The sequence below is a fragment of the Aptenodytes patagonicus genome, chromosome 2 (genome assembly GCF_965638725.1).
Source record: "Aptenodytes patagonicus chromosome 2, bAptPat1.pri.cur, whole genome shotgun sequence".
In the NCBI taxonomy this organism is placed as follows: domain Eukaryota; kingdom Metazoa; phylum Chordata; class Aves; order Sphenisciformes; family Spheniscidae; genus Aptenodytes; species Aptenodytes patagonicus.
Genome location: NC_134950.1, coordinates 58,408,482 through 58,431,727, shown reverse-complemented (window position 1 = coordinate 58,431,727; position 23,246 = coordinate 58,408,482). Strand labels below are relative to the sequence as shown.

Here is a 23,246-nt window from a genome sequence, read left to right as displayed (position 1 = left end):
AGCTATAAATGGATAATACTTTGGGAATAGAACTTATTCTAGAAGGGTTTTCATTGAGTTAGCAAATAAAATATCTCCTCTACAAAGAGGAATTCAGTTCAGTGCTAGACCTGAAGGTCCCAAGCTTCAACTCTTGGTGTGTTTCTGTTGTGCCCCTTTAGTAACAGACATTCAGAATGTCTGCAGTGTTGAAGTGAGGAGCCTATCTATGACGGATTATGTAAAACTCTCCCCAACAAGAATAGGAAGCCTAGGGACAGCAAGCAAAAATAACTTCTTGTCAAAAAAACCCCAAAACCCAAGCAAACAAAAAAAAAAAAACAGTGACACCTGTCTCAGGACATTCTTGTCCCAAATATTTCTTAGTGAACAGGGATCTAGAGGTTGCCTCTTCAGCTTCAGTTATGGCTTCCTTGGGGACTTTCTCTGAGCTGGTCTTTTTAACCAACTTTTGGAGTTGGTTAATACCTCTCTTCCTTTGAGCACAGGGCAAAGAGAAAAAAAATTCACTTCAGAGCCGCTCAAGACTGCATCCCAGTCAATCTGGCTTTGGGGCAGAAGGAGCTGTGCCTGAGTGAAGACTTGCAGATAGACTGTTTATTTAAAAGAGTATCCAGTGTATATTTGCACTACCCAGCATCCTTGCAGTTTTAGGAAGTTAGTGCTTGCCAGCTGAACCCCTGCAGATGACTTTGTGTATGCTTGTATCCTCTATCTCCTGCAAAGCAAAGCATGGTATCTTAAGAGAAGCTATGAAACGTGAGAGGGCACATGCATTTCCCTCCCCTTCCTTTCCACAGCTAGTGTTCATTATAGTATTTTTAATGAATGTCTTTAAATGTATCCTCTGCATGTCAGTATATTTCATCAAAATCCAAGAAGGGGTAGGAATCTTAATTTGTTTCAATGATAGTAGCTGGGAATAGGTGCCAGTGCATCCTGGAGTGCGGAAGCGCTCAGTGGTGACATCCATTTGAGTATTCATGGGTTTATGCTCATCAGAAAATTTTATAGCTTCTTGTGGTTTTGATTTTTATTCAATATTTTCCTGATTGTGTCTCCCATAGAATAACTTACTGATGCTGGCTATTCTGGCTTTTGAAGTTACAATCTACCGTCATCAAGAGTACTACAGATGTCGAAATAACCTTACCACACCTGTGACTAAAACCATTTTCCATGATATTACAAGAGCACATCTGGATGATGGACTGGTAAACTGTGTCAAGTATTTCATAAACTATTTCTTCTACAAGTTTGGTTTGGAGGTAAATCACTGTGCGTTTTCTTTAGACTATCATTCCAAACCTTTTGATTGTGTTATTTTTGAATACTAGCTTGAACTATATTTGACAGCTGGATGCTTCTTAGTCATCACTCATATTAGACCTTGCCACAGTTGCTATCTATCTGCTAGTAGTGGTTTTCCTCTTGCTTTTCTTTGTATGTCTTATTTATAACTCAACAAAGGGGATAACAGATGGGACAGGGGACAGAATTGAGGCATACCCTCTCATGCACGCACACACAGAGGGAACCAGGGACTGCAGGAGCAGAAGAAGAAAGCAGGGGCTAGCAGGCCATTGTCTCTGTTTAAGCATTTCTAAGCTGCTTTTGCCTCTGGCAGCACAAATGCATCCTTCTTTTTTATACTTGTTACTATAGCTGTTAGCAATCTGCAGGAGCAAGAGCTCCAGCGAAGGTTATTGCTGCTTTGTGCCACTAGTGTAAGACAAAGTTCTTTCTCCAAAGAACTTTTCAGTAGACAAGAAACACACAGAGAATTAGGAGAGGTGGGTACAAAGGAGTGAAGGGATTTTTCTGAAGATCCATGATGTATCCTAAATATCTGGTAGGTGTCTTATTTAGTAGAAGATCTGCTTGTGAAAATTAAAATTAATCAGCAAACTGTTTCCTTCGGGAAATAAATTTAACCTCATCCTAATCTGAGGAGAGAGAAAAACAAAATAGTGAAGTGCACTGAATAAATGATTCACTATGAATTATTCACCAAGTTTGAAAACATGCTTCATGGCACTGAATGAAGGGACTACTTTAAGTGGAGCCAGAGAACAGAAATGCTCTGGGATACAGAGCCTTTAGAAGAACGGAGAGCTAAAGCTGCCTTACAGCAATTGACTGGATTTGTCTACAGCCAATAGAAGTTGTATAGTCTAAATCCCTTTTCTTTTTGTCTGGTTCCCACATGAGGATACACTTTAGTTGTTGTTATTCTTAATAGTTCCTCTTCTTTTTCACATCTGTAAGTGCTATCAAAATACATGGCTGTGTAATATGTGCTTTGCTTGGCAACAATTAAACATGTCACATACAGGCTACTGTGACAACACTCTTTGCATTCTTTATCTTTAGATACCACGTAATGGAAACCTGCTTTAGTGCTGTATTCACGTAGTTGACACTCATAGAAGAGTATCGAAAATTTGGGTTGTTGGGGGGGGTGGGGGAGTTTGCTGTTGGAGAGATACAAACTGTTTTAGCATGTTGGTTTGCACAGGGTACCTGCAGTCAGCCCCAGCACGTGTCCAAGCATTCTGTCAGTATCCAGAATAGTTTATCATTGCTGCATTGACTAGCCATCAGGTTGCAAATGTTGCTTTTGTTTATTTCTTTCCCAGACCTGTTTTCTTCTATCAGTGAACGTAATTGGTCAACGAATGGATTTTTATGCCATGATTCATGCCTTCTGGCTGATTGCTGTATTGTATCGACGTAGAAGAAAAGCTATTGCAGAGATCTGGCCAAAATACTGCTGTTTTCTGGCATGCATCATTACATTCCAGTACTTCCTTTGCATTGGCATCCCACCTGCTCCTTGTAAAGGTAAGGACACTTACCCTTTATGGAAAATTACTGCTGCTTGCTTTTACAGAAAAGTGCTGGAAAATTGATAAGTATTCAGAAGAAAAGGATGAAGTAATTGTTATAAAGTACTGATTGCATTTTTGTGTGCTTCTGTCATACAGACTATCCATGGAGAAGTGGTAATGCCAACTTCAACTCCAACATCATAAAGTGGTTATACTTTCCAGACTTCATTGTGAGACCAAACCCTGTCTTCCTTGTCTGTAAGTATTTTAGCACATAGTTGTGAAGTGTTTACGCGTCCTTTGCTTAAAACATCTGTACAGTGTAATTTGAAGCCAGCCTTTTATTTACTCTTCAGTAGCAAGCTGACATATTCTGTGGGAGACTGAATACTAAGTATGGCTTTGTGTGTAGTAGAAAAATTCAAAGAATTAGTAATTTCTGCATCTGTTTTTTCCGTATCCCATTTTTAATGAAGCGGCATCAAAAAGTATGAATTATTTCCCCTTTTCTAATTTATTTCTCAATAAAAATCATAGAAGATGACAGGTAAAAAACCTAAATACATTAATAAATTTCAAATCGGTGTTAAATGCATTGAAAATAGCACAGTCTTGGAAGTTCAAAGTGTGGGAAAACAGTCTGGTAGCTACATTATAATATATCACCACCACTCCCTACACCTAAGTTAATGACCGAATTTTTCCTTGCAACCACTGCTTTCTCCTAGATGATTTCATGTTGTTGCTGTGTGCATCCTTACAAAGGCAGACATTTGAGGATGAAAATAAAGCTGCGGTACGAATCATGGCTGGAGACAATGTGGAAATTTGCATGAATCTTGACGCAGCATCTTTCAGCCAGCACAATCCTGTTCCTGACTTCATTCACTGCCGGTAAGAACTGAATCTTACACACTTGGAAAATACAGTGCTTCCTTTTTGTAAAGCTCTCTAGTGTGAAAGTAACTCTCACTGCTTTCAGTTTTACTTGGAATTTATATTCATGTATGTTCCCATCTCATAACATACCTTTTACTGCTGTATGAGACAGCAGATAGTTAGCTTCTGGGTAATCAGCTTCTGTTTTAGAAAAGGGCAGATGAAAACAAGTCTTCCTAACACTGCTGATTGCTTTAAGTGCTCCCCAGAAAGATGTTCAGTGATAAATTTGCCTGAAAGCATGTATTCCCTCCATGAATGCCCTGTAGGGCAGTGTTTATGGTGGACTTCAGCACTCTGGTGGCTTCCCCCACAACACAGGCACGTTAGCAAGAATCCATTGTAGTCTGAACTTGCCCATTTATGTATTTAAGCCCACAAAGTCATCAGTCATGTCCTGCTGAGTTGTTGTCTAAGTACAATCAAAATAATTCTCTAATATAAGAGACTGTCCTTTTTGATATTTCATCTAGGCATAAGAACATTAAAATTGTCTTGGAAGGACAACTGGTGTGTCTTACCGTTTCTCAACGTTCATGTAAGGTTGTTTAAGGTGGTGAATAATATAAAAAGGGGCAGAGCCTGAGATGTCTGTTCTGGCTGGTCTTCAAACAATGGAGCCATTCCTACGCAATCATTTCAGCAAACACAGATTAGCTCAGCTCTTCTGAGTTGTGCTGGGCATACTCTTAATTGAAGTCGTCTCTGAAAGTTTGATGCAGTATTGCAAGAATAAATGGGAAGAGTAAGATTTCTTAGCTATTGTGTTTTGTCAAACTAGGTGTTTGTTTTGTGAATGCATGTTACCAACAGATGTCTGTGTGTGAAAGGAATTTAAAAAAATTGAACTACTGTCTCGCAAAATCTCCCTTTTGCTGATGAACTTTTATTTCTTTTACCGGAGAAGTGCTATCACCAGAACTCTTCTCAAGATCTTTAAGCTGATCCTGCTGTTTCTGTTAGAAATGGTGGCCAAATCTATCTTGAAATAGCTTTGAAGAGGAGACCATTGCAACACGTTCCATTGACTCGTTTTTCCAGAGATTTATAGTCACTCCTGGGCAAAGGGTGAACAGTTCTCCCCTTTGAGTATTTCCAGTCTACACAGTGGACCCACTGCTCTAGATCCAGTAACATAAGCAGAAAGAGAGAAGTCATAATCCCTCTTCAAAATGCTCCATCAAATGCGGATGCTTTCCAAAAGACATCTGCCAAATAGGGCTTGGTTAAAAGGAATGTGTAGGGGGCCTTTCCTTAGTTTTCTTCTTGCTGCTGCCGTGGTGTCCATCTTAGCAAAAGCTAATACAGCAGTTGCATCAGGCACACTGATGTGATTGGTCACTGGCAAAGACCATCACTGGTGACATGGTCGCTGGCAGAAAGAAAAGATTGAATTTTCCCCCTTTAGTCCAGAAAAAAAATCGTTGTGAAAAAACCTCATTAATGATGAGAATGTGTTTTAAGGCTATCTTCGAAAGGGAAAAAGAGGCTAGAAAATCACTGCTTTTTAAACAGCCTCTTTTGGCATCTTTTCAAAGTTCCCTGGAATCTGATAGGTATTTCTGGTCGTCTGTAGAAGATACTCCCAAATGGCCAAGCGTGAAAAGTTTGAAGCACAGAGGATGTTCTTTGAAGATTTTGGATGGGAATCAGAGTCAGGTTTATAATGGAAAGCAAGGTCCAAGCTAAACTGGCCTACTGCCTCTCCACAATCCTTTGGGTTAAGTTCTGTGTTTTGATTCATATGCATGGTATGCATCAGCTTGAAGTCATTGGTGGCATCACATCCATTCAAACACACTGCTTGGCATGTGCTGACAAAATAGACCTGTGTGTAGATGATTAATGATATGCAACTGTTTAATTGGGAGTTTGCAACTTGTATTAATCAGTAAGTAATATTGCTGGTGGAGAGTACAAAAAAACAGAAAATCAAAGAATCCCATTAGTAGTGCTGAGCTGAACAAATAAACTGTGATCGCTTTATACTTGTTCCAGCTAAATACAGAAATCTGTGCGACTGTTTCATGTGATAGTTTTATGTTGTGTAATAAGAAGTAGAATGAAAAGAACAAGGCAGAGAAAGAAACAGAACAGGGACGTTTTTGTTTGAAAAATCCATCAAATGAATAGAAAACCCATTAATTTCAGGAACAGATGAAATTCCTGTTTATGATACCCTTTCTTGTAGATGCTCGAGCAGGTAAGCTGTAACTTTTTTTGTTTGTAGTGTTAGCTTCCTGAATCTGTAATGGGAACATACTTGTAGAACAGTGTATATAGGTACAAAGAGACCTTCCTTTAGCATGAACTGCATAATAGATCTTGTGTTTTTGATGGTATCTTTCCTTTCTTTGAGCCCTTAAGTATCTCCTTCAATGCTTTCACTACAATGCAGATTTTCCCAGGCTTTAGATGATGTTATATTGCGCATATGCAATCTTAAATGCCTAATTTGCTTCAAAGAAGCACCAGAGAATGGCTGGACAGTCTCTTAAAGTGACTGAATCTTTTATTAGGGATTATAAATCTTTAAAAAGAAGGACTCTCAAGCTCTGGAGAATCCACCGAAGATATACCTCAGAAGAAAATGTATGTATCTGGCCTCCATCCAAGACAACTTGGAACTGGAAGGACTTACATTCTTGCACTTTGCCATAGAAGTTTCAGAATGGTCTAAATATTTAGTAACATGGACGAGAACTTGGTTCAAAGCTTATCCAAGCAAGTGAAATGAAAAATGGCATTTCTCCAGAAGTCAGTCAGAAAGAGCCAAACACATAAGTGAAGACAACCTGGTTATGAATAAATTACAAAGCATAAAAAAAATCAGTGCTTAGTGTTCATGTGTTTTCTGAGAAGCCCGATGTGTATTTACTGCCATGTAAAAGAAGTGGCAGTTGCAGAGTGAAGCACCCTTTCTGATGTGTCTCTTCCCTTGAGAAGATGCCAGTTGGTCACTGTTCTAGTAGGCATGGATAAAAAGCTTTTAACTGCAATATAAACAACGGCAGAAAAAGTACATATTTCCAAATGCTTAATTTTCTTCTCTCTGGAGAAATACTTGAGCTCAACAATGATAAATAAAGTCTAAGGAAGAGATTTCCTGAAATTTTCTTGTCTTTCCACCCCCAGATTTCTCAGGGGATATGTGCTTGACCCCAAGGGAGATCACAACCAAAGGCCTTTGAAACAGAAATAAAAACGAAGAATAGAAGTAGGAACTTTTAAAATGAAACAGGATTTAAAGCAATTTCACTGAGGATAATCCTTTCCCACAGTCTCTAATGCTGGAAAGTCCTCATTTCAGTTCCCAAGCAGTTTTCAGATATTCTCCTAGACATTGACAGGGAAAAAATTTGGGATTGTAATCTACTTTTTTCCTCTTAAGAGCAGAAACAATATTAACAGCCAGTCATTGAACTATCCCCTTTAATACCTGCACCCTGGGAACCATCGTCAGGTGAGTCAGGTGGAGTCTCTCAAAGACAGCTGTAATGCCTTTCTTGGAACTACACTTCTTCTAACTTAGGGTAGTGAGAGAGGATCTGCAGATCATGACAGGCTTCCCATCATATTTGCTGTATAAAACAGATAAACATTTTGTTGCTAATAAAATGAACCCCGACAAATAACGCAACTTTGAGTTTGGGAATTTTTAAAGCGGATAGAAGCATGAAGGAAGGTCCCCACTGGTAAGAGCGTGAGAGTAAGAGGATATCAGTCCTGGGAGAGGTCTTGATGAGAATAGAAGGGACTAAGACCTGTAGGATCCACGACACTAAATTTGAAGAAGTCCGTTGAAATAAAGAAGCTAATTTTCAGAAGCTGCGATGTAGCTATTGGCAAAGGGAAAATCAATGAAGCTGCCTTCTGAAGACTGAAATGGAGCTACAGGGAAAGGCTTTGGGGATGGAGGCTTGGTGAAAAATTAGCAATGTTGGGATTAGAAGGGGAAATGGACTGTGATGCAGGGTCATACAGGCTGCTAAGAATGTAAGGAATAGGAGATAGGGAAGAGGGGGAAGAAAGAAGAAATGTGGGGAGAAGAGGTAGTTTACAGAATGCATATATATATATATATATATATAGGGATAATATGCCTGGAGGAGAGGGAGAGGATAGTCATCAGAAGAGGGCTGTGGGAAGAGCCCTGGGGTTATATGGAGGTGGTGAGCCACACTCAAAGCAACACAGGTGGCTGATAAGGGAAGGCAATGAAGCTACATAACAGCAGCTCCTCCAGCATGAAGAAGCATTGAGCTGTACCAGTCAGTGCAACAGCACAATATTCTCTCATCAGTGTGTAAGCAGAAGTGTGTTCTTTCCCTAAACTTCAAAGCACTGGCTGAGGACAAACATCTTTCCTCAAAGGGGTTATCGGCTACAGCATCAGCACCTCTCGGTGCCTGCAGGCAGAGGTCTGGACACTAGACTGGCCACAGCCAAACACATCATTAAGCATGCTGGGAACACAACTACGCCTAGAGCAATCCTTTTCAGCAGGCTGGATTGTATTACAGTTAAAAATTAATTCCTGTGGAAATAAAATATTGAAGCAATCATGATAAGACTAATAAAGCTTTAATAAAGAAAAGCAGATCATTTGATATGGAGAGGCATCTGAGGTTACAATAGCTTTGATGGGTGGGTGGAATGAACTTCAGACTTTGTCTTCCTTGGTTTTGAGCAAAGTGATACGGTAAATTTTTCCAAAATGTTATGCAGAGTATCAGTGGGTTCTGCTAATGACACAGCTGGCAAACCAGCATTTTTTATTTTTCATTCGTCTTTCAGATTTCTTCTGTACAATTTCTCATTCAGAGGTTATCGTGCTACCAAAAGCCATAGTTTGATGCTCTTGGTACACTGGTATAGTGGCTAACCTTCCTCAGATGTGTGGCTGTATTCCTGGCCTCCAGCTACACACTCCCCCTTTGCATTCATCACAACAGACGTGAGTTGGTTCATAGGCTGAATGGGCAGAAAAGTATCCCTTCCTTCTGTCCCCCCCCCCCCCCCAAATAAATAGGCTTTTGCAAATTTGCTTCTTGAAACCAACTCAAAGAGCTAAAGCCAAAGAAGGCGCTGGAATGCAGAGCTGAGGGAATGAAGTGGGGTGGGACTGCCCCCTTGGGAAGCAGCTGCTCAGATTTCCTAGGTGTATTGTCAAATACCACATCCTGAGGGTGGCCTCTCATCTCTGTGACTGGCTGTGGATTTAAAGACCACTTAGAAGATGAGGTTTGGAAGGATTAGATGGCATTAAACTAATGATCTGTGTGGTCTCCAGTGAAAGCATAAAATTATGGTATATGCTGTCCAAGACTAAGCATTTTCTGCTGTCTGTGAAGAAGTTTTCAAACAGAGGGTAAGCACCCTTACTGACCTGGGTTTGTGTCGGGTCTTTTTAGCTGTTGGGGTGGCTTTGTGCTTTAGCATCCTACTGTTGCAATATAATCTCCAGAGCAAGGAGCTGAAACTCCTGACTTCCTAACTTTCTGGGGTTTGAGCCAGAATTTAAAGATTTGCATCTGACAATGTGTCAAGTGATTTGAGAGGCACTATGTTGAGGACTCCCCTCCCAAGACAGGTCTTTGTTCCTGCTTTACAGCACTTGACCTACCTATATGAAAATTAGGGCGATGTGTGACTCCACACTGTAACAGACAAGGAGTTTTGACATATTGAAGCTGAAAGAAGTGTGGTTTCGGGAATAATTTTTTCTACCTGAGACTACTCAGGTGTGTTTCTGTCCATTGTGTTCCGTGTGGCATTGTTCTTGGGCCAGCACAGAGGTACCTGGGATGGTTGGTAATATTCATTGGTTAGGTGTGTCCTGGACAACTTCTTCAAACACCATTTTGTAAGATGTACACTTCAAGGTGAATTCTTGGGAGCCATTTTTATGATTGGGCTTGCTTGTAATGGCATATTTTTAAAAATCAGAAAGTTTTCCATCTCTAAGAACTACATCATTTGTCACTTGACACAGTTGTATTGCCTCCTGCCTTTTGAGAAGCTTTTCTTTACATCCTGTTTTGTTGTTGGTTTGTTTTAGAGATGTCCAATGCTATTATATTTAATGTATATTTTGGAAATGAGAACAGTTGTATTTAATATTTTAGTTTACTGCTAAAATGTAGCAAATGGTTAACATTATAGTGAAAAAATAACCAAATTATTATCTTCCTTTTTATATTATCTCTGATTTCTGGAAGTTTTAATCTGAGAGTGATATCTGCTGTTGGACTGTAACTCAATCAAATGCCATGTGTATATGTTGGAACATTTGGATCCAGCCAGGTCCAGTTGTCTTTAAGAGTCAGGGTCCATTTTTATTGAAGAGTATTAAGATATTGTTGTTTGTTTCATCAATTCAGTTCCATTTTGGGCTTTTCTCAAGAGATGCTGATGCATTTTGTTGGTAGCAGAGGACAAGATTTTTGAAATATTGCAATTGTTAGAGCAGTATCAGGAAGGTGATCTCTTCCTAGCCATCCCACACATCAATAGTTATTACTAAAGAACACCGAATATTATGGTCGTTTTTTTCTGGAGAAACAGTGAGAGCACCATTTCCAGTGCATGTTAAGTTAGTGAAGACCTGTTCAACTGATGTCTTCCGCTTCTTTATTTTGCCAGTGTGTATAGATTCTTTGTTAATGTTTTATCACCCAAAACCCAGTAGCATCTCTAAAGTCATGACATTTTTAGGTTTTGTAGGCAGTAGTCCACAAATTTCTTAAGTGTTTGTGGGAAATAAATATAAGGGTGCTTTCTCATTACCTTTCGTTAAATGCCTCTCTGGTTGGCTTCGGCAAGTGAAACGTATAATACAGACCTATAAATGTAGGACTATAAATACATACTCCTAGAAAGTTCTGAGCCTGAGAACATCAAGCAGCAGGGGCCTTTTTATGTGGCTTCATACAGTGCATTTAGTTCATTTACTCCTTGCATGGTTTGGCTTAGGTATATGTGTACTCCTATAGTGCTGTCTCTCTGCCTGGTTTCCTGACAAATCTAGTTTCGCAGCCTGGGTGAACAGACCCTGAAAACACAGTTACATCTGGAATCAAAACACTAAACGGGGAAACTAAGAATTAGTTGGTTTTGCAGTGTTTAGCTATATGTAGTATTCGGTATTGCCTTTGGCAGATATTCTTATTTGAAAGCTCACTGAGTCAATATTAAGTCAAGATTTTAAGGCATCTGAAAATACCAAATTGTTTCTCACTGTTTCCCACTGTGGGCCAGGCTGATTTCAGATAGCTCTGTCTCGTAGCTTCCTGGCAAACGTTTCAGTAAATTCTGTCACATTTACGTTCTGTAGAAACCTTTTACCCCTCAAAACTTTTACAGTTGGTCTCCACTGGAGAAAGATATTTTTAGCAGCTGACTGAAAACTAGGCTTTTAACCAGAATGGATTCCCCAGTAGTCATCAATAAACACAGAATTGTTTGCAGTGGAGTACTGTAGCTGGCTTTTGAAGGTAGATTTGCATAGTATTGCTCAGACTTCTTAAAAGATGATCTCAGATAGCTTTTAGATTGCCTGTGTAGCATTGCCAGATAATATCACTCTATCATGAACTTCGGTGAGAACATGTTTTTCCCCCTTTCATGATACAAGGCTCGATCCTGCGTGATGCAAAGTGCCCTGACAGGGTGTAGCAAGGTGCTTATGCACGTGAACGAGCTAGAGTTGAGTACATGAGCCAGGCAGACCCACTGACCTTGGTGTTAGTCTTAAGCAGGTGCCCGAATGCTGAAGTGGGATGAGAATGCTCGGCAGACCTTAGGCATAAGTGTCAGCCAGTAGCACAGGTAGAGGAAAGGTAGCATTGCCCTCAGAAAATGGTAACTTTTTCTCCTTCTTTTACTTCCAGGTCCTACTTAGACATGTATAAGGTGATAATATTTAGTTACCTCTTCTGGTTTGTGCTTACTATAATCTTCATAACGGGAACCACAAGGATCAGCATATTCTGCATGGGCTACTTGGTAGCCTGCTTTTATTTCCTTCTCTTTGGTGGCGATCTGTTGCTGAAGCCCATCAGGAGCATTCTGCGTTACTGGGACTGGCTGATTGCCTACAACGTCTTTGTGATCACAATGAAGAACATCCTCTCGGTAAGTAGCTGCTGCCTTTCCTCTGCCCTGAGCACTTTTGTGGTTTCATTGGAAGTGTGCACAGTGCGTTGAGTGGTCATTAAAAATCCCTCTTCAGGACCACAGCCTTCTGCAAGCACAAAGCAGGCTCCATTGTAATTCAGAGACTGCAGGTGCATATCCAGGGAATGGTAATGCATATACGTTATAGGAAAAAGTGCACCCTTGTATTCAGTCGGGCTCTGTGAAAGCTCACAAGCTATTTTCAAAGGGCCAGGTTCTGGTTTCTTTGCCTAGTAAAGTCTCTCCTTAATAGTCTTACGAACATCTCAGTGGAGTGAAAAATGAGTAAGAAGTGCAAGATTAGTCATACCGTCGATAAATAGTGCACATTTAATTAAACCTTTTATTTAAACCTGGAATTTTCAAACCTAGTACTAGATGCAGTTGTCGTGTGATGTAATGTAATTAGTGAAGTTGGCTACAAAATTACAAACTGCATTCCTGTTTCCTTTAGAACTAGTGTGAAATTCAGGTGAAAACAGATATATTTGATAATTAAATGTCATATTCTTCTGCAAAATATAAAAGGTTTTCTTACATTAATTAACTCTTTAGAGCGGATTCTTGCAGTGGCACAGATAGGTGATTGAGACAAGCCAGTAATTTAAATCTTTTTGAAAGATAAATTTAGATTTATTCCTGGCAATTGCTTTTTAGCTTTGAACATTTTTAGTGCTGGACTGAAAAGAGCAGACATTTTTCTTTTTACATTTATATAAGTCACTGTACTGAAATAAAATTGATTTACGGGTGGTTTGAATTTGCAAATGTTCTAAATGCTTACATATGTGCTTGATTTTATGCTTGGGAATTCAGTGGAGCTACGCGTGTGTTAAGCTTGTCCATGTATGTTTGCAAGATTAAGTCAGTGATTTATAAAAGTTGCTTAGCTGTCGCATTGCATCACATGCCAGACATATCACTTTCTCTGCAAAAACACAAACAAAACCCACATATCTCCTATCTCACAGATAATCAAAAGAGCAAATTCTTGCTATTTAAAAGTGATGTGTGTCACTGGTAAAGAAACTCTTTCTTCTAATCTCTATTTTACTAATGAGATATAATGCAGGCAATGGCAGTCACAATATTCTCATGTAATGCAAAGAGGTGCAATATTTTTCTTATCTTTCTTTCTGCTATGCTTTGTTATATGAAACTGTTCTTTTACTTTCCAGATAGGAGCATGTGGCTACATTGAATCGCTAATTAAGAATAGTTGCTGGTTGATTCAAGCATTTAGCCTGGCCTGTACAGTTAAAGGCTACCGTATTCGTAAGTATAGCTCATTTTTCTTCATAATTTTCTATAAATAAAGAATCATTTTCAAAATCTTCTACCATATTTAAGTTGCGTCTCCTCCTGACGTATTACCTTGTGAAAATATCATACCTGCAAGTTCAGTGGATACAGCTTGGTCCTATATTGACTAGGAAGAAAGAATATTGAAATTATTTCATAGAACCAAAGGAGATACATATACAGAGAGAACTATCCACACCCCCGCGCAGATACCCACAACCAGTGTTTGCTGTAAATGAACAATTTGGTGATACCAGCGCTTAACACAGTTTCTCTGTATGTACAGATGATGTGGTACTTGAGGGTATGGTTTCACTGTACAACTTGAGCCAAAATGTCAGCTCACCATCACTGCAAGGAGAGGGCACCTTTTCCTAGCTGCAGACTCCCACTCCTCCCTGTGTGCCAGGCCTTAAGTTCAGTTGCTCAAAGGGTAAACCAGTTCAGCTCACTGAAATGGCAAGAGGCTAAGCCAGCATAAAAGTGGTAATTTTTTGCAGGCATTGTGAGTTTAGGGAATTTTTTTTTACAATTATTCTCGTGTTTGTGGTGATAACAGGGAGGGAGTGGATAGTGTATGTGGATGGAGGTGAGAGAAGGGAGGAATGAAGTATGGAGAGCAAGTCACTTGACCTCTCACTGAGCTATTAATTTGGCTCCGCTTTGTCCTGACACCCTGGATCGACAGTTCGAAAACACCTGATTTTTTTCAGTGTTTTTTGCTGAATTTAAAGAACTGCTTCATCCTAGTGAGTCTGCAGCAAAGTTCTGAATTCCTGTCTTTGTGTCTGATCCTAGTAGGTAAGTGGGGAGTAGGGGACAAGAAAGGAAATATGAAGATGCAAATTCACAAGATAAATGGTGCCCAGTAGTTCTTGTATTATCCAAAACTTTTTGAGCAGCAACAGAAACTTAGACACAGGTTTCTGACTCCCCAGGGGACGGGCACAGCAGGCTTTGAAGCTCTTAGAGCTTGACCTTCCAGACCTCTTAGACTGGCTTGCTTGATTGTAAAGCCAGCTTCGAGCCAGAGTCTGTCCCTTGAGTCCCTCTACTCCCTTCTATAGGACAGCATAGGCCGTTTAGTTTGTAGTCTAGCTCCACAAAACCCAGTTTTAATTTTTTAATATCCCCAAGAGAACTGTCTTTTAGAGAATAAAGAATGAAAGAAAGAAAGAAATAGCCCAAGCCAAAATCTAGAGGTAGGAGGAATGGGATTTCCTCTCTGCCTGTCTCCTCCTACCCCAAAGGAAGCAGCTTTGTGGTTTCAAATATTTTTTCTCTTATGCAATGGAAAGAAACGTTGAACTGAGTTGTGGAGAGGAAAAATAAAAATATTAGGTGGTGGCAGTCAAAAAATTATTTTGACAAAAATAAAACACTTTTTTCTCATGTTGATAGTGTTCTTAATAGAAAAATGAGACAAAAAGTCACTTTGAAATGAAAAAAAAATTGAAACATGCCATTTTAGAAAATACTGAAATCAAATATTTCAGGCTAATAAAAAATAGTTTTTTCCTAATCTTTGTTTTCAAGTACTTGTTAGGATAGGGTGAATTTGTTTGCAAATGGTTCACTTTTGGTGAATTCTCAATTTTCATGGGATATCACATTGTTGGAAGCTTTCCAGCTTGCTGTAAAAGAAAATATGGTGTACTTCAAATGGAAATGCATGTCAGTTTTCTTAGGAAAAATCTAATTAAAGGACCTCAATTCAAATAATTTTAAAGGCTAAGATTATTTAATTGATTAAACATTTTAAAAGAATACTTAATACAACAGTCTTTATGCTGCTGGTGTCTTTTTCCAGCAACCAACAATCTAGACTGTAAACTGCCCAGTGGAGAAGCAGGCATCATCTGGGACAGTATATGTTTTGCTTTCCTGCTGCTGCAAAGAAGAGTCTTCATGAGTTACTACTTCCTGCATGTGGTTGCAGATATAAAAGCTTCTCAGATCCTAGCATCAAGGTAACATAAAGTTTTAAAAAATTAAATGAAACAGCTCAAGTCTCTCATGGCTATGGTACTTACTCGTTTATGATAGGTAGTACCAAAAGAGTCCTGGTATTTAACATTGGTTTAAACAATCCATGCTAAATTCATAATTGCAAACCCAACTCTGACAAAGCACACATGAAGAAACAAATTAATTGAGAACCTGACAGAAATTAAGCCATCTTTCCTACCAAACAGCATCTGCTGCTGTGAAAGTTGATGTGTGTTGCTGCATTCTCTCAACATCAATAAGTGTGAGAGCGAATGCCAGAGTTTCTAAGCCTTGGAAAGAAAACACGCTGCTATCAGAGCCTGTTTGAGACAATGGGACTTAGAAATCACAACTCCAAAAATGTCACATGAGGAAAAATACAGGAAAGTTAGGACATCTGGCTCGGGAAGACCATTGGGAAGACACTCGGGAAGTGTCACATCACTGAACACTGACTAGGTATGGCAAGGAAGTATCACCCTCTTTGGGCCTGTTACTTATACTTTCCCACAAGCATCCACTCATAGCTATCACTAGCACAACCCTTCTTCTGTTTTTTAATAAGAAGGAAAATCAGGAATGAAATTCTGGTTTTAATTTCAGTAAGATTTCTAAGGAATTGCTTTTGTCAATATTGGATTAAATGTATTATGGCATTTTTTTTCCCCCAAAAAAACATATGGACATTGATTTCTGTCTGTGTTTGAGGGCAAAATTTGGCTTGCGTCTCCTGAAGAGAAGTATTTTTTTATCTTCCTCTTCTTCCCCTTCCAGGGATTACTTTAAAAAGGGGACGTGTTTAGCTGCCCATATTGAACAAAATTCAGCACTGTAAACAGGGCTACCAAAAGATCTATACCTCCATCCCTTATTGCTTCTCTCAGACTTTTGCTCTGGAATGAATTTCACTGCTGATGCCCAAGATTGCTGCATACCGCCTTTTTGTAGCTTTTTTGTATGCTGTGTTCACAGTCAGAATAGCACAAAGCAAAATCATGAGTATCAAAATGCCTCCTAAATTGGAAAGTTTGCATCCAGAAGGAAAGAGCAGGCTCATGGAAATGGCACTGGGCTGGGTTGAAAGAAACATGTTTGGTTCCTACTTCCAGCTTTGTGTCTTTTGGTAAGTTACTGAACCTACCCAGGCTTGAGTTCTCCAGCAGCAGAAGTCGAGACATACTGGCCTGTGTCAGGACCTTTTTAAAGATAAATGTATTAATGTCCAGGAAGTGCTGAGATATTACAGGAAGGAGGGTAATATAAATATAGTGATATAATTAATTTTTTTAGCTAGCTGCTTGCCTTGCTAAAATCCAAGCTTTGAATTTACATGGACAATGGAGGAGGTCAGGTTTGGATTCAGACAGCATGGTCTGAGCCTGTCTTCTAGTTAAAGTTAATACTGTGAGATACAAATTCCTCACCTAAATAAGATTAAATTGTAATTCAAACAATAGCGATGAGGATCCAGCAACAGTTTTCAATAACCCGTAAGAATTTAGGAGTGATCAAGTTGCTAAGGAGAACTTGTCCTTCTTTGTTGTACTTTACCATACTTCGGGACAATAATGGTTGCCAATCTTGATTGTATTCCTTTGAAAAAATGTAGTTGTTGTTATCCTGCATGTTACATGGAAGAATCATTAATCTCACAGAAAACATGGTTGAAAAATTAATTAGAAGTAGACTTCTGAAACTATAGCTGTTCTTACTGAATTCCTGACAAAAGAACGGCTTTAAATCTATGCTACTTCTTTGAGAGACTTTGAGACTCTTTCAGAGTCTTCAAGAGCTGATGAGTGAATAATGAAGAATGGCCAAGATGTGATCTGGAAATCCAAATCAATGAGTCGATTACATTTCTAATGCAGTGGAGTTAGAAGCCATATTCTTTTGGCACACCAGAAACTTGCTCAAGGATTTGTGTCATCTGATTGAAAGCACTGTAGTGTTCAGAGGGTAAAAGTGAAGCTGAAGCTATGCTCATCATGGCCCTGGGTAAAGCTGGACTTTTCTCACAACTTACAGGGGGCTGAGGCAGAAGGACAAGGTGATTATAACACTGAAATGACTATAAAGACCAAATCCTGGAGGTGTGCAGGAAGTCCTAACTCAGCCTTGAACCTACCCATGTTCTGTGTTCTTGAGGACTGGAAACTTAATTCCTTGAGCAGCTGCTAGAGGAACTTATAGGCTGAGTAGGGATCACAACATTTGGCCCCAGATCTTGAAATGATTGACTGTAAACAGATTAGTATTCTGGAGTAATTGATTATTTCTTTCAGGCCTTGGATTAGTTTTGTTTTATGCAGATGAAGTTGTGTACAGAGGGAACACAGAGTTCTCTGTGATTAGCTGGCATAAGGGAAACTTAGAAACATTTAATGTTTCCTCTCCTTTTTTCCTTTCTTCTGCCCCCATTTCTGCTGTAGGGGTGCTGAGCTTTTCCAGGCCACAATTGTCAAGGCTGTAAAGGCAAGAATTGAAGAGGAAAAAAAATCAATGGATCAACTGAAAAGACAGTATGTATTTAATGTATTTTATATATATACACACACATACATATGCAGGTATTTCACTGATTGTTGGTATTTATCTAGCACCTTCTTTTATAAAAATGCTGATTAGGTTTTGAAGTATGATTTTGCGATTACAAAAATTGCTCTTTGGGAATTCAGAGATCGTAGGTATTCCAATATTATGTAGTTTTAGAGTCATCTTTTCCAAAAAGACAACATACCGCAGAATCTAGACTTCCATTTAAACATAGAATTACATTTCTAGGACCAAAGATTGTGAGGTTAACATAAAGAATCAGGGTGGAATGTACTGACTTACCTGCTCCTCAGTGAGCCTGAAATTGTAATGGAAACTGATGTTTCATATAAACCAAGAGAGAAGATGTGAACCCTCCTGCTTATTCTGAAGATTCTTCTAAACCTTAGAAATCCAATGACGATAGGTTAAGAAGATCAGCTTTTAACTGTTCCACACCTGAGTATCATAGCAACATGACCATATAGTCTTCTCTTTAAGAGATGATCTGTATCTGTGCTATATTTTTCCTCTGATAGAGGTCCAGTTCAATTATAGTTTCGGGTTATCCTATTGTGTGTAGTATGAATGCATCCAATGCAGAAGAAATATGGGGAAAAAAATCTGTCTTTTTTCCTCTTTCTTTCCTTCCACTAATTACCCTGCTGTACTCTCAATTTGTCTCTCCCCATCTCTCAGAAGAGTAGGACAGTCAAATGCAAATCCCCTATGAAACTCATGAAAAGGATAGGCAGATTACTAATCAGAAGTGCCACATTAACCCTGTCTCACTTGAAGGTGCAAGCCTAGATGGTTAGAAAATAGGAGATTGAGACACAGGAACTGGGTTAAAAAAACCCAGAAATTGGAACAGCAAGGGACCTAGTTAGGGAAGCTGTAGTTAAGAGCCACCTAAATAGCCTGAAATCACTATGGGCTGAGGAAGCTGAGTAACGTCCTGGCCCTGCTGCAATGGTTGACAATATTCGCATTGACTTTACCATTATTAGGATTTTGTTCTGTATATCTCTATTCCCAGTAAAATTTGCTGGATGCTTGTTGCTTCCGTTTCATTTGCAGTTCCTCCTCTAGTGTTTGAGTGCAAAAATAGATATGTTTACCTTCACTGAAAATATTTGCATTCAGCTTAACTGGCCTGGAGATCCTTTCTCTTTATACAGCCAGTAAGCCACTCCGCTTTCTGTTGGGTGCAGCCAGCGTGCTTCTTTTATATCTGCAAAAAGCTTTCAAAGCTCCTCCACCACCATGCATGAAAAGCCGTAACCGCTTCCTAACCAGATGTCAAAGCCCACTCCTGACAGCTTCTTCCACACCTGCATATCTGAAGAAGCATCAGAAAGCTGCAGGGACCGTGCTCCCTACCTGCATGCCTCGGGTTTCCCACCAGATGATGTACTGGGTTGTTGCTGGCGCTGCCCTGCGCTTGAATCAATCTTACCCCAGTTGACAGGACATACCTGTCCTGGACATCATTGTTTTCTGTTAATTCTGCAGAGTTTAAGATCAAGGAGATGATATTGCTTGCAACAACGCCAAAGCTAATCTATGTTTCTCTAAAAATTACTAGTTTATATTTGCAGGCTGTCTGACTTCAACAATAGAGGGTGCTTGTTTTATTTCATTCAATAATATGTGTCAGTACTTCATACAGTTTAGGCTGGTTAGGATGAAGAGAACCATCAGCACGGCCAGAAGTTTTGAACAACCAAGTTGTCCTGACTGACACAGTGTAACTTCAGCAGCAGATGAACGATAGGGAAAGAAATCTAATCATCTACTGAATAACAGCAACTAGCTGAGATGAAAGAGTTTTTCCCTCTCTAATGGGTGGTTCTTCCCTAACAAATGGACAGATTAATAAAAGTATTTAAGTGCATTTTGATCACTGAAAGTAGTGAATCATTTGCTTCTAATCCAGTTGTATTGAAAAAACTTATTCCTGTTGTTTTCAATTTTTTTTTTTACTACCGTTTTTCAAACTGTGAAAACATAGAAGTCTTAAAAGACCGAATTGTGCTAACTTTACAGGATTGCAAGAAGGAGAACTGAAGGCGTGCCTACATCTGGACAAAACTGAACGTTTAAGTCTTCTGTAGTTCCAGATATGTGGAACAAATGAGAGCTTACGGGATGACGATGTAGCACTAATAGCGCAGGAACAGCCACATCCCTGGTTCAGGGTGGCAAGTTTCAGGAAAACCACTGCATTAGGCGGAAGTCCTTTTTTCTCAGAGCTTCATTTGCTGTTTTGTAGCTCCTGACAGCAATTCTTTAATTTTTAAATGATAATAAGATAATTGAGGTGGAGTAGGTAAAACAGTCATGTGATAGCAGGCAACCCAGCTCTCACTGACCAGTGAGCAAACATCTAGGCTTGACCCTTCCAGCCAGCCCCTTCAGAGACATTGAACTCCTTATGTTTAAGGGCAGGATTAATGACAATGTGGAATGGATATTTCGTTTAGAAATGTTGGAGTGTGTGTGTATGGATGTGTTTAACACTTGTTTTTCAGGGTGGATCAAAAAGGGTGAAGACGTGAATCTAATAAGATTCTTCCTTTTGCTAGAATGGATCGCATCAAAGCCAGGCAGCAAAAATACAAAAAGGGTAAAGAGAGGATGCTAAGCATGACCCAGGAGTCCTCAGAAGGGCCGGAGATTCGGAAGGTTTCTGAAGAAGATGACGAAGGTACCATTAGCTATTGTTGTACTGTAATTGCAGTTGAGCGCTAGGGACCTAATAGACCTAATAGTTGGACAAGTGATAAATTGTTCTTCAAAAGTGTCAGCATGTAACAAGGTTGTTAGCTGAGTATCAGTTTGGAGCTTGATTCAGCCAAAAAAAATCTGGGATTTTGTACTGCAAGAAGGTTTAGAGAAAATGTATTGCTTTGAGGTTACTTTTGGTTAACTTCAGGCTGTTGGTGAAGAGCTGAATAGCAGCAGAGTTTTGTTTTGAACAAAGTCATTATCTATAAACCACAGTGTTACAAATAGGTAGCATCCACATTTTGCCAGCAACGTTTTCTGGATGCTGTGAGGTTTTTTCAGTCACTGAAATGTTTGTATACTTTTAAATGTTGTTTAAAACATGGGAACAGATAAAATGATACCTATCTAGTGCCACATTTCTAGCACTGACTTGGGATCAGCACTTACTGGATTTAAAATTTTTGGAGCCTGAAATGTAAGGGGATTTGAGAGGATGGAAAATATTTTCTTCTTGAAATTACAGTCAGCTGTGACTCTATGTTTTAAAACACAAAACTGAACTTTTTAGCTGTTTTAGAGCAGAATGCTGTTTTAACTGCTGCATAAACCAGAGTATTTCTGCTTAGTGGTCATGCTTCTGAATTATTTTAATATTGAATGTATTCAGTAGATCTGACATCTGATGTGCTCATGAAATTTCAGCTCTTTTGAGAGAAATTAAGAATTATTAATCAGTGTAAGAAACATGTTTCTCATTTTGTAAAATTAATATTTGGACGTATTTTATTTTAGGAGAAGCAGACAAAGAGAAAGCCAAGGGCAAAAAAAAGCTGTGGTGGCGGCCTTGGGTTGATCATGCTTCCAGTAGGTTTTCTCAATCATCTTACAAATATGTGGATTTAACCCTTATATCCTTGACCAGAATGAAGGCATTTCCATGACCTGTTTGTTTTATGCCTGATTTTATGATTGTGACTTGATAGAAGGCTTGTTTTTTTCAAAAAATGATTTCTACTTCCAAATCTTCAAGAAGTGAGTTTAACCATATTTTGAACTTCTGTGTGTTGGAAGCATAGCTAGCTCATGATACTTTGGGCATTCTTAGAAAAATATCAAATCAGATAAACATGTGCCAAAAAGAATCTATTTTGGCCTCAAAAGTCTCAACTCCCTCCTACTGCAAAGCACAATATACTTAAAAATGTGAAGGTGAAGGTTTGCCAGTGTGTTCTAAGATTAGTCATAATTTCTTTTTCATATACACACATCATACATCTTTTTTTATGGTTCATCAGTCATTGTACTGTCAGCTGTAGAAATCTGAGTACCGCAGTAAGGCAGCAAAACTATTCCCGGGACTAGGCTGTGTAGAGCTCAGCTGAGTATCTCTGATCACACTTTAATGTACTTGTTGATGCCAGTTGTTTTGTTATTTCCATTTTTTTGTGTTTATCTGAGAGCAAAAATATGTTCAGCCTTGTGCACAAGAAATTATTAGCCTGTACCACTCATATCATTGTTGCATTATGATATTTTAATTTGTAGCCCAGTCCAGGCATATGATAGAGTTCTTCCCTACGTTATGGATTGGGTAAAACAAGAAAACTGAGTAGACTGCAATCTCAAATCAGATATCCTCCTATTGGATCTTTGTTGAAGGAAATCATACATGAACTATTTAATAACCTCTGAAGATTTTTAAAATATTCAAGTGTATAGCACTGATCAGAGTTAAATATGAATGTCTGTATTGTATCTGGTCATTTAGTTTAGAAGAGTAACTCCGAGTAATACTTTTACACATCTACATACTGATTCATTTACCCATGTGTATTTATTTATAACTCCAGCATATATATTTGCCAGCACTGTTTAACAGAATGTCATATGCTTATTTCTATCAAGTCACAAGTAGACTGTGCCTCTATTTTTATTTTTCTAAAGGGCACACTGCCACTTTAGAGAGACCTATCCCTTTTCAAAAGTCTTACCAAAATAAACTTCTTGCCCTGTAGTTTCATTAAGAACAACAATGACAAAACAGATCAAAACTATAATTTGTGAGTTTTTACTGTAGAATTTCAAGCCATGGTGATTTTGAAGGAATGGGATATGGTCTCTTGTTTATTCACCACTGGTTTTGTAATAAGAAGAACTGCTCAAATAGAGACCCTGACTTTGGCTTTTACTTATTTCACCCTCATTATTTAATGTTCTTAGGTGACAACTTGCGTTTTGGTATTTAAACAGTGAGCATTCTTGAAATTATTTACTGCAATAATGCAAAACCTTGTGGGAAACATCACAGACTCTGATCCTGCAAACAGTGGTTGCCTGCCATGTGGCTTGCATCCACAGTCACTGAACCATGGCACTTACAGTAGGTGTTCACAGGCATACAAATTGGAAATAAATTGATATTCCCCATCTATTCTTTTTGAAACACTGTGCTGTAACTCTGCAGCGTTGTGCTGCACATGGCTGTTTCTCTCCGTAAATGGGTTTGTGGCTGTGGCTGTATATATGTATATATTTAGGTCGCTGAAGCTCAAAGTTTTATGCCAATTCTGATGCTTAATCTAGATTTTTATTGTTATTTTTATACCACTTGTTATGATTTTATTCTACACAAAGATACCTCATTTTGTATATCATAGGAATTAAAACACAGTCATGAATTTGGGACTGAGTAGAACAGATGGGAAACATCAGTGAGGATTTCCTCATTGATGCTCACTC

The 23,246-nt window shown here is 38.9% G+C and overlaps 1 protein-coding gene across 1 annotated transcript in view; it reads left to right on the top strand.

The window, feature by feature from the left end:
- PIEZO2 (piezo type mechanosensitive ion channel component 2) overlaps window positions 1–23,246 on the top strand; it is a 324,199-nt gene that overhangs the window by 252,972 nt on the left and 47,981 nt on the right. The window contains exons 23-32 of the mRNA XM_076329988.1: window positions 1,068–1,268; window positions 2,640–2,844; window positions 2,988–3,089; window positions 3,560–3,725; window positions 11,663–11,906; window positions 13,127–13,223; window positions 15,061–15,220; window positions 17,672–17,761; window positions 20,363–20,484; window positions 21,300–21,371. Of these exons, the coding sequence (XP_076186103.1) occupies window positions 1,068–1,268; window positions 2,640–2,844; window positions 2,988–3,089; window positions 3,560–3,725; window positions 11,663–11,906; window positions 13,127–13,223; window positions 15,061–15,220; window positions 17,672–17,761; window positions 20,363–20,484; window positions 21,300–21,371 (1,459 nt within the window). The remainder of the gene's footprint in view (window positions 1–1,067; window positions 1,269–2,639; window positions 2,845–2,987; window positions 3,090–3,559; window positions 3,726–11,662; window positions 11,907–13,126; window positions 13,224–15,060; window positions 15,221–17,671; window positions 17,762–20,362; window positions 20,485–21,299; window positions 21,372–23,246) is intronic.